Below are 15,272 nucleotides of genomic sequence, written 5' to 3'. Positions count from 1 at the left end.
CAAGTGGTGCAAGTAAGGAGTGACGGAGAGAGAGAGCGCGAGAGAGAGAGAGATTTTCATTATGAATTACCCGAACCGCGGGTGTGCTCGCCCAGCGGTTTTCGGGCAGAATGCGGGGTACACCCGGACTGAATGAGAGAACACACAGTTGGGATCGAATCCACCACCTCTGCACTGCGAATCGGACGCACTTACCAGTGGACAAATTAATTGTAGTTGAAGCATAGTGTCTGAGGATGGCAGTAAAAAGTAATGTATCCTTTTACACTACCGGAAATAATAACCACAAAGAAGAAAGACGGCCTCCTGGACCAAGAGGGCGCTAACTACGCTTCAAATGCAATATGAGTGCAGTGAGCGTGCGAAGAAGAAACATCAGCAGCAGCGTCCATTCCTCGATTTCCCCAGACAACCAACTTTGCGTCAACATCTGGCGTCAAATATGAGCTGCTGTGTGTAATAAGAAACTACAAGCCGGGAATGTGATCGTTATGCGACCAGGCGGCTCCGTTTAAGTTTGAAGGTCTGTTGAATGTCCGAAGCCATTTCACGGATACATCGCCGACCAACCACCGAGCTGCTGTCACCGAGAAGGCCGCCTCCGCACCGGGCGGGGATTTAACTTTCTCTCTCCCGGTCGTATGGACGGAGCCGACGAGTAGCCACCGAGCAGCCCCGGGGTAAAACTCGTCTCTGTCGGTAAGAATGGAATCCTCCTTGGGGATTGGCAGTGAGGAGTGCTTGGCAATATCCTTTAAGAGTAAAAAGAAAGAAAGTCAAATGAGAAGCTTTAGTTATTAATTGGTGAGGTAGCTTGCTGGCTAACGTAGCAGCATGTACTCCCCGGCCTTGTGAAGTTGTCTTTAGGATACTTGAGCAAGACGAAAGTTTCTTTACAGAATTTTTTTTTTTTTTTTTTTTTTATCGCTTGTCATTTCTTCCACTAGGGGGGCTGTCAACCAAAACAATGGTTTAAAAAAAAAAAAAAAACACCGCGATTTGATGACGTATTTATTTGTGCGGATTATTATTTTGGGCCGATTGATCATTTTTGGACTAATTTCAGTTATCACCAATCTGGCACTTGAAATTTTAGTAGAATTTAATTGTCTACTTGTGTTATTGTACATTTTGACGATGTTTCAAGGTTACGATCAGCGTAAGAAAACGTCGACACGCCGCACAAGAAGAATACTCAATTATTGCCGCACTTAATGTTTTTGATTTGATTGTTTTATATTGGAATTGTGTTGCGGAACAGTTTCATCTCCAGTGATTCGTTGTAATTTTGAAATGCGATTACAAACAATAGTCATGTTGGCTCACCGGCGTATTTCTTTTTTTTGATACAAAATACTGTATTATGATAAAAGAGCATGTTAAGAAATAAAGTTGCTTTATAAAGTGTGGTTAAGCCAAACACACAGTAGTAAATTATTTTGTGGCTTTAAAATACTGTGGCCAAGGGAGTAGCTCTTTATTTGTCTGAAATATTATAATCTTTATATGATCCTTTACATTGTTTTGAATGGGAGCCCCCGATGTGAAGAAATCCCCTTGTATTTTGAGTACAAAATGTGCCATGCTTTCATTTTTTTACATCATGTCTCGCAAACTAATTTATTTACACATTTGTGATCCATCAATGTAACTGTATATCTACATTCCTCTTTCATATTTCAAAAGCATGGCTTCTTGTGACAATACATAACAGCAATGCTGCATCCCCCATCTCTTTTAAAATACATAAACAAACACAAGTACAGTATTTAGGATATTTACAGATTAGATTTATTTTTTCATGTTGTGACACAATAATTCCTTGATTGTGCTGCTCACACTGTAAGAGGTCTGGAAGTGAGGGCTGGCCAGAAGGAGCCCAGGCTGCTGTCACTAATTGAACGTGGTGGAAAGTTTGTGTAAGTACCTTACACATTAGAACATGGTGATAAATGTGTTAGGATTAAGGCACACACACTTTATTTGGTTGATTTTTAAGACAAAAAAATACTTCACGGTAACTTGTGAGGCTTGGATTTAAGTTTTATCCACTTAAGTTTGCAACACTGACCTTGTGCGCATGTGTGTAGAGCTCTCGGGTCGTCTCGTTCTAGCGCGAGGCACAAAGCAATTAGTTTGCGCCAGCTCTCAGCTACCTCCACTCATTATCTAGAATTCCTGAACTCCGTAATGAAATTCACATGGGAACACAAGTTCCGTGCTGTTAGCAGGAGCCGTCTGAGTTTTCATTCTCGCTCTACCTGCGATTATATAAAGCATACTGAAAATACAGAGTGACACAAGAAGAACTTTTAGCACAGCAGAATACAAGAATACTTGAACATCACGCTTGTTGATTTTGTTTTGAGAATCTTTGAATGAGATTCTGTTGTCCTGATACAAATTCCGCACAATTGGCAGATTCCTCAGAGGGCAGCACAGTGCATTTGTGGTCTGCGCATGTGCCTCACAGTGGTGTGGTTCAGGTTTTCAAATTCATTCCCAAAACATGCACGTTCGATTTATTGAGGACTCTAAATTGTAAGTGCAAATGCGAGTTGGAAGGATAATTTATCTGTGCCTTATAATTGACATTTTCTCTTTTAATTTTCCATCGGCCCCACATGTGCCACATCAACTGTTAGCTTTTTTTCTGGAAATCCTGTCATTTTGAGACAGACAAAGATAGACTAAAGCACTTGGCCTATAAATTGCAACATAAGACATCTCTGCATGTGAGCATGATCATTAACATGTTTTGAAACAATTCTACAGTTCAAGCAATTATAAACGTCCACCTACTCTGCATGATTGCTACTACCCACCAACCCCCGCCCGAGTGCTGTGCATGAAACCGACTTGGGAATGAGAACTCACTGCAGCGGCTGTGTATACATGATGTACAATTGAATTTGACTGTTCAGAAATCATGCAAACATTGACGGAAGGTGTTATTAAGCGGGGGTCTGCTCTGTTGCCATGCAGACTGGGTGTGCTGGCAACCCCTGATGCCGTCGTGACTCGTCCGGTGGCCCAGCTCTCCATACCCATAAATGGAAAGTTTGAAATTGTAAAAGGTGTGTGGCTTTTTCTTTTTTCTTCTACACGTTTGGTGTTTGAGCTAATGTGAGAAGTGCGTCAGAATCTTGTTTTGCAGCTCAAATCTGAACAATCAGTAAATGACCTTTGACTGCTTGCTCACTCAGTTTAGCCCCTTTTTTTTTTCTCACCGCAGAGGGCGAGGAGGCTCTTCTCATTGACTTATCCCGAGTGTGTGAGTACTTTTCTACTATTTTGCCTCATGTAACCCCCAATTATCTTTTTATTATTTTATTGCAAGGCTGTCAGTGCCAAACTGTGGGAACGTAAGCACGCTGATACAAATATATAGCAGCTCCACCAAACTGCTTTTTTTGGTACTGTTTACATCTTTATTTAGTAGCAGTCATGGGTCATGAGTTTCCCGGGCTCTCTGAAAGAATTCTGAATGGGTCGACTGTGGAATCACCATGCTTTGTTTTCTAGACAGTCTGCATTTCTTGTGGCGATTCTCAAGCTGTCCTGTTTGTACGTCTGACTTTAGCCGGACTCAAGTTCCGAATAAAAGGAGAAAAAGCCCCCGAACTTTTGTTAGAACTCCAGGATGATGAGCGCACACAAACTTTCCTCACCCAGGTGATAAGTGCTCAACAACAAGGTATGTCAGTTGGAATATCAACTCTTGTAGGAACAGTTATAAAAATAATAGTAACCCACAACTGCTCATGTAATATATAACTGACCATGACCAAACTGATTGCGATTGATGATTTTGTCATCATGGAGCAGCCCTAACAATAGTTATCTTCAGTAACTCTTGCTCATTACCACAATTTGGATTTGCCAGCGGATTTGACTCGACTTGAATGTGTCCATTGTGTTTGGTGTAGTGACTTTCTGAGCCGTAGGAAAATGGCTTGTGTAAACATTCAGGAAGATGTAATGACTCACGCTCAGTTCAAATGACGATTGTCTATTTCCTCATACGAGTGAATCAGCATAGCAAGGCGGAGTGACCGCCTTCATTTTAAATTGTTTTTCTGCTAAATGGATTCATTGTTGCACAACTGCACTACAACATACGGGAATTGTTTTTGACTCACCTTAGGAAGCTGCAGAAAGAAATGTGACCTAAGACGTCATGTCGTGCCACAATGAGCAACACAATTTTAATATCTAGTATAAACATGGAAAGCCGACTTCAAATTGAATATATTAAGACTTCTTAATCTTAACAGTTTCTCTTTACAGTCATTTTCTCTCATTCAAACATTTGTAGTAAAATGTAAAAAGATTTTAAATCTTGTTTTTTTTTTTTTTTCCGTAATAGCTCAAGACAAAGACTGTAAAAGTCATCACATCCGGCTCACTTATGCACATTTTCTTTCCTGTCCTCCAGTTCAATTGAGTCCCCGCAAACCCAGAGCAATGGATCCCCTGGCACAAAAGGGTCGAGTCCCCGTCCCGCCTCAGAGAGGAAACAAGACTGCCAACTGTGTGGACTCTGGAGTCGACACGCCTTCTTTGACAAACGCACTACCTCCCGCCCGCAACAGTAACTCAACCAAACATTACACTAATGCAGGTAAATAAATGCTTAAAAACGCCAGGCCGCCTGTCATTGAAATGATGGAATAACACTTTGTAAACATTCATCCGAAAATTCAGCCCAGTCTTTGGCCTCAGACTTTGGCTTTGAGGACAACTTCAATCACACTTCGAAAGCGGAAGAAAAGAAGAACCACCAGAACAGGATAGTCGCCGCTCGAGAGCCTCCTCCTGTTCCTCCTCTTCCTCCCCGCAAAGCGTCCTTCACGCCAACTTATCAGCTGCCTCCTGCCCCCCTCCCCAAAGAGAGAGCCATCTTCGGTCAGGCCAAAGACAACTCCACTGGCATCACCAGACCAGAGTGAGTCACGTTGCATTCGTAGATTGTGAAACATGCTAAAATCGTTAAATTACTTTTGATTTTTTTTTTAATGTAGTTTTAAGTCGAGCTACGATCGGACGGACAGGTCTTCGTCCTGGTGTGAGAGTTCCACTACAAACACCATGAGGCAGGCCATGTTCTCCACCCAGGCGGCAGAGAGAGAATACCTCATCAAACGCCGCCTGGGAAAGAAGGAAAACGAATATGTGGACATCCAGAACTTTCGGTAGAACTGCTTCGTTTCTATGTAACAATTCTCAGGATATAGCTTGAACCTCTAAGGTCAAACACATTATATTCCGGAACACTGGTCAAGATTCTACAGAAGAAATAATGGAAATACGATTCATCCAATCTTAAACTACAACCATCTTAAAATGTTTATAAACTGTACAGATCCAAATTCGGATGTCTCTGGGTTATGTTACAAAACATTCAAGCTAGGGATGTGCAATCAATCAAAATTCAGTTACAATTGCAGTTTTTACGCTACCCGATTACAAAAATGAGCATAATCGTAAAAAAACGATTATTAGTATTCATTCATATCCAACACGCTATGTTTGTTTATACAAGGAAACCATACTTGAATTTATACCTTTACGTCATTGTTTCTGTAGGTTTTTCAGTGGTACGTGGAATGTGAACGGGCAGTCTCCAGACAGCAGCCTTGAATCGTGGCTCTCTTGTGACGCAGAACCTCCCGATATGTATGCCGTGGGGTCAGTGATGATTTTTACCAGGACTCTTTTTTTAATGTGTGTCACTTTATCGTTCTTGGTCAGCGGACTTGACATACTTTTGCTCTTAGTTTTCAAGAGTTGGACCTCAGCACTGAAGCATTCTTCTACATGGATTCATCCAAGGAGCAACTGTGGGTGGAGGCAGTCGAGCGAGGCCTACACCCAAAAGCGCAGTACAAGAGGGTGAGTCGAGGAGCAACTTTGACCATGTTTCGTTCGTTAACTCGCATATTTTTGACAGGTTCGCATCATTCGACTCGTCGGGATGATGCTGGTGGTCTATGTCAATAAGATACACAAGAAACATGTCACAGAAGTAGCTGCAGAACATGTTGGCACTGGAATAATGGGCAAAATGGTTAGTTGGACCAACTTGGACATTTCAGAATTGTTGTCGTGTGGCTCAAATAGGCGTTTTGCGTTGTACAGGGGAACAAAGGAGGTGTGGCGGTGAGGTTTGTGTTCCACAACACCAGCTTCTGCATCGTTAACTCGCATCTCGCGGCGCACGTGGAGGACTTTGAGCGTCGCAACCAGGACTATAAAGACATTTGTGCCCGCATGACCTTCCACCTACTGGATCATCCACCTCTTAGTATCCACAAGCACAAGTTCGTTCTCAGCCTTTTATAGCCAGAGTGCATGTGGTTCTAATGTCACACTATTTAGCTATGTTTGTTATTTTTACACATACTATTGTTTTTTTTTGTTTTTTTAAATCACAATTCAAGCATACAGACAAACATAAGATAGATTTTTATTTTAGGTTGTTGTTGTTTCTCATATGCCAACTCCTTCACTAGGCTGTTTTTGTCTTTATCCGTTATAGTGTGGTTATCTGGTTTGGCGATTTAAACTATCGCCTGTGCATGTACGATGCATCCGAGGTCAAGTATCTCATTTCCCAGAACGAGCTGAAGAAGCTTCAGGAGTTTGATCAGGTGAGCGATCCGTCAACAGCAACTCTCATCTGTAAAAAAGGATTTTTGGAATGATTCAAACGTGAAGATAATCCATCATCATTTTTGCTTTAACTCTCTTTGGTTACACAGCTAAACATTCAGCGGCAGACCAAGCGAGCCTTCACTGATTTCATCGAAGGAGACATCAACTTCATCCCGACTTATAAATATGATTCCAAAACAGACAGATGGGACTCAAGGTTAGGTTTATGCAAGTTCTCCGGGATGTGCCAAGCACAGTGCCAACACATTTCTAGTTGTTTTTCCTTTCTGATTAAACCTGGTCAGCAAAGCAGCCATGTAGGCGATGCAGAGAATCAGCTTGTTTGTACGGGTCTGCGACCCCTGAAAGTCTTTGCTTCTTTTCCGTTAGCGGGAAGTGCCGCGTTCCAGCATGGTGTGACAGGATCCTGTGGCGGGGCAACGATGTCAAGCAGCTCGCGTATCGCAGTCACATGGAGCTGCAAACCAGCGACCACAAACCAGTCAGCGCTGTCTTCAAGATCGGGGTAAGAAGTGATCAAGACCTCTTTCAAATTTCACCTACCCAAAAAGAAGGAAAAGAAGAAAAAAAAAGTCCCCAAACTAAAGAGTCCAGTTGACTCAATTCAGCCTTGACTGGTATGACTGAGAATCCACTGACAATTTTAGCGTACGCAAAAAGCTTCCAACGATGATCATCAGTGTGTTGGGTCACTCTGCTGATGACCTACTTTGTTGAGTTAGCTTTTCAAAGATAAGAATTGTGTTGTGTTATTTCAGGATTTCCTCTTTTTGTGCAACAGGTGAAGGTGGTCAATGAGCAGCGCCAAAAGAAAGTGTTTGAGGAGATTGTCCGCACCATGGACAGAATGGAGAATGATTTCCTCCCATCTGTGTCTCTGAGCAGGAGAGAGGTAAGGATGTCGCCAATCAATGTCAATCACTCCATCATGCTATTTTTAAGAGCGCCTCAATAGAGTGTCCGTTTCCCCCGCAACATATTTCGATTTCTCCTCATGGGCATTCTCAGGCCAAAAATGATCCCTGTAATCCCACCATCATAGACTAGGCTAGCTTGTGACTGGAATACGACCAGTGGGAGGCAACAAACTGGCTTCTATTTCAAGTGCCCGAACCCCTTCAACCCACTGGCAAAGGAGCTTAGACTATTCTTGAAAGAAATCCTGGTTGAGCTGCTTTTTTTTTTTTGGCTGAACATTCCTTTAATTAATACTCATGAACATGGCTGGCAAGTATCTTTAGAATCCAGATGCTGTGAGATAGCTTGAACCCAGCTGGTACTGCGCTCACTCATTGGATCCGGAACTTACTTAGAATATTCCGAGAACTCCGTTTCAACAACTGGGTCACCACTGCTCTGCTATTAACACACCACCGTAGTTGCGTTTCATCCATTTCTTTCCATCTAAAGTAGTTCATGCTTTTATTCCATTCTTTTACCCACAGTTCACATTTGAGAATGTGAAGTTCCGGCAGCTCGAGAGGGAGCGTTTGCTCATCAAGAACGACGGGCAGGTCCCATGCCACTTCACCTTCATCCCCAAGCTCAATGACACGCAGTACTGCAAGTCGTGGCTGCGTGCCGAGCCCAGCGAGGGATTCTTGGAACCGAGTAATTTCTCAGTATTCCGTACCCATTTGAAAACACTTTCCCTTGTCATGTATAATTATATAATTTTTTTTGTCTGGCCACAACATTCATACCTTTTTAAATGGGGAGTTTGCAGTTAAAAAACTGCTCGTAACCTCTGATCAAGTTTTCCTAAAAAAATAATCTGCTCATAAAATGGAGGCAGAGAGGGCTTATCTTCTCACAGATCATTTTACAATGGTACTGCCATGTTTGAACAAGTATAACAAAAATAACACACACAGCTCAGCTGCAATTGCATATCCATATTGTGACAAATACAAGTTTGACACCCCAATTTATGGTGTATGTTGGTTTTCTTTTGTCCGAAAATTGAGAATATTTTCTCCTGAACAGGTGAGACACTGGAGATCTACCTGGAGGTCTACGTGACTAAAGACTCTGTCACGCTGCTCAACTCGGGCGAGGACTGCATGGAGGACATCCTGGTGCTCCACCTGGACCGAGGCAAGGACTACTTCATCACCATCTCAGGCAAATACCTGCCCAGCTGCTTCGGCACCTCGCTGGAGACCCTGTGCAGAATGAAGAAGCCCATCAGGGAGATCCCCATCACCAAACTCATCGACTTGGTGAGGAGTGCATGAATTGCACTGGAAATGACAGATTAGTTGAAAGATTGTGAAATACAAGTAACGTAGCTTAGATCAGATCAGCCGGTCTAGTGAGGCCCCTGAAGGCAGAAAGAGGACACGTGAGGGCTTGTTCAATCCCTGCGGCTAAACTCGGTCACACAATGGTGCTATTTTTAAAGACTATGAAAAGCTTCATCGTGTATTTAAGTGAATAAGGAAGTAGCAATGAGCAAGTGAGAGAACTCATTCAGGTGTTAAATCCTACTTTGCTGTTTTGGATTAGCCCTGAAATAGCACAGCTATTACTCCTTTTTTTGCCCCCGTTTCCAATTTTCACTCTTTTGTGTGGATGTAATAATTTATGCTGGCCACCATCAATCGATTTTTCTTTTCCGATTCTGATGCTTGGTGCCATCTTCCGTCTTCCTTTGCTTCCTTTTATCGCCTCTCCTTGCCTTGATCATTCCTTTCCAACTCTGCATTCGGGCTGTGGGCTGACTTTTCTCTCAGGGGGAGGACACCTTCACTGAGAAGGTAAAATATTTTTACTGATATTTGCTTAATTGGAGGACATACTTGATGGGAATTTATGTGAAGAAAATAATTTGATGGAAGATTAAATATGAGTAAAGGTTGATGGGACAATGCATCTATTTGTCATCTGAATTCTCAGTGTAATTTAAAAAAAAAAAAAAGTCAAAGTCTGCTTTATTGTCTATTTCTTCACATGCAAGACACAAAGCAATCACAAACGGTGCAGCAACACTTGTAGACAGACTGTCACAATCCTCAGTCATATTTATTTGTCCTCTGCGGAGAATGACTAATATTATTGCCGTACTGATGAGCTGAGAGAAGCTGATTCGTTTCAATGAACAGTATATCCACTTGTCTGTCTTGAACTTTCCCAAGATGGGCTCGCTGGAACAAAGCTTCAGAATGGCTACTCAATTGATGCATTGTGACAAAAATGGATGAATACATATAAAATACACATTATATGTAATAGGTAAACATTCCAATCATTTTCAGACCAATGAAGTGAAAGTAGCATTTTTCCCATACTACACCTCAAGATCTCTTAGGACATACTGTGGCATGGCGCAGGGGAATTTCTGGTCTAGTGTGCAAGTGTAACTATTTTTTTGTCGCACACAGGAAAAGTCCAAGATGAACTTCTTGTTGATGGACGGCGCAAGCACAGAGGACAAACCTCTAAAGATCCCCAAGGAAGTGTGGATTCTGGTCAATCATCTCTACACAAAGGCTTGTGATCAGGTAAGATGGGCGTGGCACATAACTCCTACTCTGGCATCCCTGTACATTTCTTTTTAACATTCTGTTATATAACACAATTTTATTGTTTGGCTTCTGACTCATCATGAGACTTGGTTTCGTTTTTCTGTCTTTGTTGTGAATTTATTGTTTTAACTATGACTTATTTTGTTCCATGTACAGTACTTTGTATGCAGCGGTGGTTGTTTTAAAGTGCTCTATAAATACATTTGAGTTGAGTTTCAGAATACAAGTTTTGAGTGATGCTTCCCTGTTTCTTGCATCCATCTCTTAGGAGGACTTGTTCCAAACGCCGGGTTTGAAGGAGGAACTGCAGAGCATCATTGACAGTCTGGATACTAACATTCCAGATGCTGTCCGTATCCTCATTCATAAAACCAGTTTAGGGGTTGTAACATCACCGCTCCACGCCGTCAATGGCATTTTACATTTTGTATTAACATTAAGATAGCCAAATTTCCTTAGGAAAAATTAACCTAAACATGTCATTTGCTTTATTTACTTTGACCGTAACCATAAACGGCTTGGAGCCTGTTTTTTTTTTTCCACAGTTCACAGTCTGGCAAATTGCTGCTTGTTATGAATTGAGTTAGCATCGAGCGCTTGTGTACTGGGGGGAAAAAAAAAAGTCAAAACAATGACTTATATTTGAATGGTAGAGCCATATAAGGTGTTAGCAGAATTGTTGTGTAGAGAACCCCCTGAGACATTTGGCGTTGAATCTGAATCCCTCATACACAGCAAAGAAAAGTCTCCATTTTGTTGTTCCTCCTTAATACTTCCATCAAGCCGGTTGCAACCACTCTGTGGCCGAGGCACTGTTGATCTTCTTGGAGGCCTTGCCGGAGCCGGTCGTGTGCTACGAACTCTACCAACGATGTCTGGACTGCGCCCACGACAGCCGCCTCTGCAAACAGGTGACCCCATCAACCCTCGACGTCTTCAATTTAGTTTAGGATGATGGCAACATTAGTCTTACTCCTATTTGATGATTTCCAGTTGATCTCCCAGCTGCCCCGTGCCCACCGCAACGTGTTCCGCTACTTGATGGGTTTCCTAAAGGAGCTGCTCAAGCACGCCAACAACAACAACCTCACAGCCAGCCTCATTGGTAAAACACGTTTCTGTAAAGTTGGGTTTGAAATCTGACACTGTTTTCCCCAGTTGTAATAATTCATCAACTCATTTCCAAAATCACTCAGCCTTACACTTTATTCCTACAATGTATTTGTTTTTTTCCCCTTCCCCGTCAGCCACCCTCTTTGCCAGCCTCCTCATCCGACCGCCTCCCAGTATGGCGGGCCGACAGACGTCCCATGACCGTCAGAAAGCGATTGACTTTGTCTTAGGCTTCCTCATGTCAGGTGATGAAGAGTAACTTGCCACCCCTCCGGACTTCCTCCACAGCTTCTCCACAGGAGCCAAATACAAGTTGTGCAACGCAAGTGACCCTCTGTTCATTTTTCATCTGGTGGAAAGCATTGACAAACACTAACGTAGAGATCCAAGATGCTTTTTTGGGAGACCTCCATTGGACAGTAAACGCTTTGACCAAATTGTCCTTCTCTCGATTACCGTTGTGTGGATTTATAAGCACTTTTGGCAGGTGTGAAGGATGCTACGCACTTTTTGATGACTTAAAGGATGGACTTGTGCCTCGGGACCAGACATGTCCTCGTTCGAACAGAACGGATGCCCCCAAAAAATGAAACACTATCCGTACCAAGGTTAAAACACTATGCTTCAATGTTGTGCTAGCACACCTCTCCCAGAAGCCGCAAAGTAAGTTCAACTCTAAAGGTTACAGCGCTTCTTAAGTTCATTTTGAAATTTCACCACAAAGCTGAATGTTCTTAATGTTTGTTGTGTGTAGCGTACGTATATTTTGACCACCAGGACACACCAGATAATCCATTTTACAGCAGCGTTAGTTGAAGGGGCCCACGTTGTCATACCTGCTACAACCGTCTGTTGTGTTGATTAACTGTTATTTAAATGTTGTCTTTTCATCCTAGTGGGTTGAAGTTTTGAATGGAAATGTCCATCATTTTGTCATCAATGTTTGATATCATTTTGAGAGTCAGACATCAAGTTTGTCCTCTTCCTCTGGAGTTACAAAGCAAATCTGGAAGTTGATGCACGGCTTTCCCGATCAAAGGCAACAGTGCTACCTGCTGTCCTCGAGGATGTAAATAGCACGTGTTTACCTTTTTGGTGTGGCATCTGTAATCATTGGATGTAATCCACGTTTGTATTTGTCAAACGCTTACATTTCCTGCTCGTGATTCTGTACTTTCGGTCTAACACTGTTAACTCCATGAGGCAAAAGTGACGCGGTATATTTGAGGATTATTGTGTGAGCTCCACCAGCGTGCTGCACTGATCACATCACGGGTAGTTAAATATTTGGGAGATGGCAAATGTTAAATATTTGAGAGATGGCAAATGAACGGGTGATTCCGTTTAGTGCATTGGATTTGCTTTGTCCTGTGATGGTTCAGCATGACTGTGAGCACATGATGTTACTGCTGACAATCATGCATGTAGGCTTGAAATCGTTTTATTATTTTATTTTGGTTGTCTGTGGAGTTTTCAGGTTCATGCAGTTTGACCTGGGACCAACCGTCCTAGTTTGGGAGAGACATATTCCATCACCAATCTTTTAATGTTCTGTAATGTGTTTTACGAATCCAACTTTTGCAATCTCGCCTGAAATCAAAATCTCTGACTCCAGTCTTGTTGTGTGCCAGTGAATTAAGTGTAATTATGGGAATTTATTGTGCAGACACGTTGTGGTCATCAGCTCCTTAATGAAGGTACTCAACACTCAAAGCAACAGTTTGTGTTTATCTTTACAGCGTCTTTGGTACTATTTTATTTATTTCACAAATAAAATCTGATTATGTTGACGTTCTCAAATATAGTGTCACTTTTGATATTTGGGAAATGAACTCAGCTTGGTTGTCTACCTGTGAGACCATTCATTACTGTGCTTCATTCTCACTGCAGGTTGACCTTATTTGTTTGGGCTGACCTATCAAAAAGCCATGACGCCACTTAAAGATCGACGTCCTACATGCTGTCTGTATGAGGAGTGGCATCACCCAGTAAGTGTCCGTCTTGAGTTAAAGAAGAAATTTAGAAAACGTTTTCATGTGCATGTTTCAATTAATCCCAATTGTATGTGTTTTCTATGTAAATTTGGAAATTGAAATCAACGGGGGGGCCTGCTAATATTATTGCTTAACGCAGTTGTAACACTAGGTGGCAGTATTGCCAAGCTTTTTCCCTTCTCTTGGAGTAACACGTAAAATAAATACTTACCAGTACTAAAATACAGTTGTCACGTGAAAACAGATTGTCTTACTATTAAGAAAAAGTGAGAGGAAATAGAAGAAAGGGGGAGATTTGAGTAAAGCCCTGTAAAATGCTCATTTGTGTTTGAGCTGAAGCTTAAAAATAGGGGAATAACAAAAATTTTAAGTTGAATTTAGTAGTGCCTTGAGTCCTTGACACAGTTTATAAAAAATACCCGACATTACTTCTTTGAGACGGGAGATCTTTCTCTTTTTTAATTGTATTTATTTATTTATTTATTTATTTGCTTGCTTTGATTTGGAGCACCTTAATCCAGCATTTTAGACTGCTCGGCCACACTACCTGCAAACTTTAGTGAATTAATTTTGTTGTTGCGCACTTCTGACCTGCTGGGAACTGAGACAGAACAATTTTAAAGACACCCAAAATATTTTTCAGGACTTAATGCTTCTTAAGCAATAAGAGCACATTGGAAAGATTTGCCAAACGTGTTTAAAAATAGTATTCACGGTGCATAATTAAATATCCACATTCCTGTCAGTTCACATCAATCTTATTGGCACTCCAACGTTTGCGTCAATGAGTGTCATTATTTATGAGACAATTGTATCGAATCAGTTAGAGGGCCACATGAACTTCCCAGATGTATTTTTTTTTCTGGGTGAGTTAGGTAATGCTGCTGTTACTGTCCTACTTTTGCTCCATGCAACATTGCACGCACACACACGCGTGCACGCAGGCAACTCCAAACTGGACCAGTCATGATGGACGACGTGTGCATGTGTGCCAAGTATCCATGGAGATGACTGCTAGGTGCTGACCTTCTCATTTCCAGGTTATATAACCAACAGTTTTGGCAAGAATCAGACACTCAGAGGTGAGGAGAGAACAGTAGAGGGAGGGGGGGGGGGGTCGTTGACACCAAATTATCTGACACGTTTAAAAAGGCAGTTTAAAAATGTAGTTCACACATTTGCCATCTGTTGTGTGTTGGCATCAGCATTTGATAAATTGGGCCTACAGGCTCAAGTTGGTGGATGAATTCACAAAGATACAATAACAACGTTTGTTTAAAGTCACTGCCGATACTTGTCGGATGATTCAATGGTCTCGATTTAATGAGATCACAGAGATGGAACATTTGGAAACTCCCTGCTACATATTCCCAATGACTGCAGTGTTGTGTTTAATTTGAAGTTGATTAAATGTTTAAAATGAATAGGGAATTATTGTATTTTTCCCCCCCAAAGAAATTGATTGAATTAACATATGCATAGTGTGAAACAAAATATTCAGCAGTGTAAAATGCATTTTACATTCAGAGATTAAAAATGGCATCATTAACAATAGCAGTAGTAAATTATAATATCATGATGTTTCAAATATATTTTTTTCTTGTTTTATTGTAATCATATTTACATTATATTATTGACTTGTCCAAATGTCACACGACTTCACTAAGAAAGGCAAATTATGCTTAAATGTTCATAATCTATTATTATATTTGACCTCCTTTGCAACTTTTTGTAATATCTGACTGACCTACATTTACCATGCTTGCATAAACTCTTCCTGTCCAAGTTGTTGCCGCTATAATTGAGCTGCACAAGAGTGAGTGCATTGTCAACAGTTATCTTTTTGAGGGGTGTGGTATGCTACTTGATTAATTCGTGATTTACTCCTATATGTGAAATGTCATCACTCGACAAGCTACGTTGATGTACTGTCAAGATTGCTCTGGACGTGAGATTGTGG

At 41.6% G+C, this 15,272-nt stretch overlaps 1 protein-coding gene across 3 annotated transcripts; it reads left to right on the top strand.

The window, feature by feature from the left end:
• Nucleotides 1-244: 244 nt before the first annotated feature.
• ocrl (OCRL inositol polyphosphate-5-phosphatase) lies at nt 245-13,118 on the top strand. Of its 3 annotated transcripts, XM_037261714.1 has the most exons (24): nt 245-747; nt 1,840-1,919; nt 2,986-3,077; nt 3,236-3,274; nt 3,584-3,697; nt 4,439-4,624; nt 4,708-4,948; nt 5,025-5,195; nt 5,590-5,691; nt 5,781-5,895; nt 5,954-6,070; nt 6,142-6,323; nt 6,542-6,653; nt 6,765-6,874; nt 7,048-7,183; nt 7,460-7,570; nt 8,124-8,289; nt 8,665-8,900; nt 9,414-9,437; nt 10,062-10,181; nt 10,474-10,558; nt 10,989-11,116; nt 11,199-11,310; nt 11,453-13,118. In XM_037261714.1, exons 1-24 carry the CDS (start codon nt 706-708, stop codon nt 11,575-11,577), a joined length of 2,946 nt encoding a protein of 981 aa, XP_037117609.1. In that variant the 5' UTR covers nt 245-705; the 3' UTR covers nt 11,578-13,118. The 3 variants fall into 3 exon arrangements, with proteins under 3 accessions (XP_037117609.1, XP_037117610.1, XP_037117611.1); XM_037261715.1 differs by lacking the exon at nt 9,414-9,437 and having other exon boundaries at nt 252-747; XM_037261716.1 differs by lacking the exon at nt 1,840-1,919 and having other exon boundaries at nt 255-699.
• Nucleotides 13,119-15,272: the final 2,154 nt, after the last annotated feature.

This window comes from Syngnathus acus, chromosome 10, assembly GCF_901709675.1.
Source record: "Syngnathus acus chromosome 10, fSynAcu1.2, whole genome shotgun sequence".
Classification (NCBI taxonomy): Eukaryota; Metazoa; Chordata; class Actinopteri; order Syngnathiformes; family Syngnathidae; genus Syngnathus; species Syngnathus acus.
The sequence above is the reverse complement of the archived record's forward strand: the minus strand, read 5'-3'. Positions and strand labels throughout refer to the sequence as shown.

Bases quoted from the DNA above. Each gene is read 5' to 3' on its own strand.
- ocrl (XM_037261714.1), top strand. From the start codon at position 706: ATGGAATCCTCCTTGGGGATTGGCAGTGAGGAGTGCTTGGCA. The intron at 3,275-3,583 runs GTGAGTACTTTT...GTCTGACTTTAG, and splicing joins CATTGACTTATCCCGAGTGT to CCGGACTCAAGTTCCGAATA. The intron at 11,311-11,452 runs GTAAAACACGTT...CTTCCCCGTCAG, and splicing joins CCTCACAGCCAGCCTCATTG to CCACCCTCTTTGCCAGCCTC.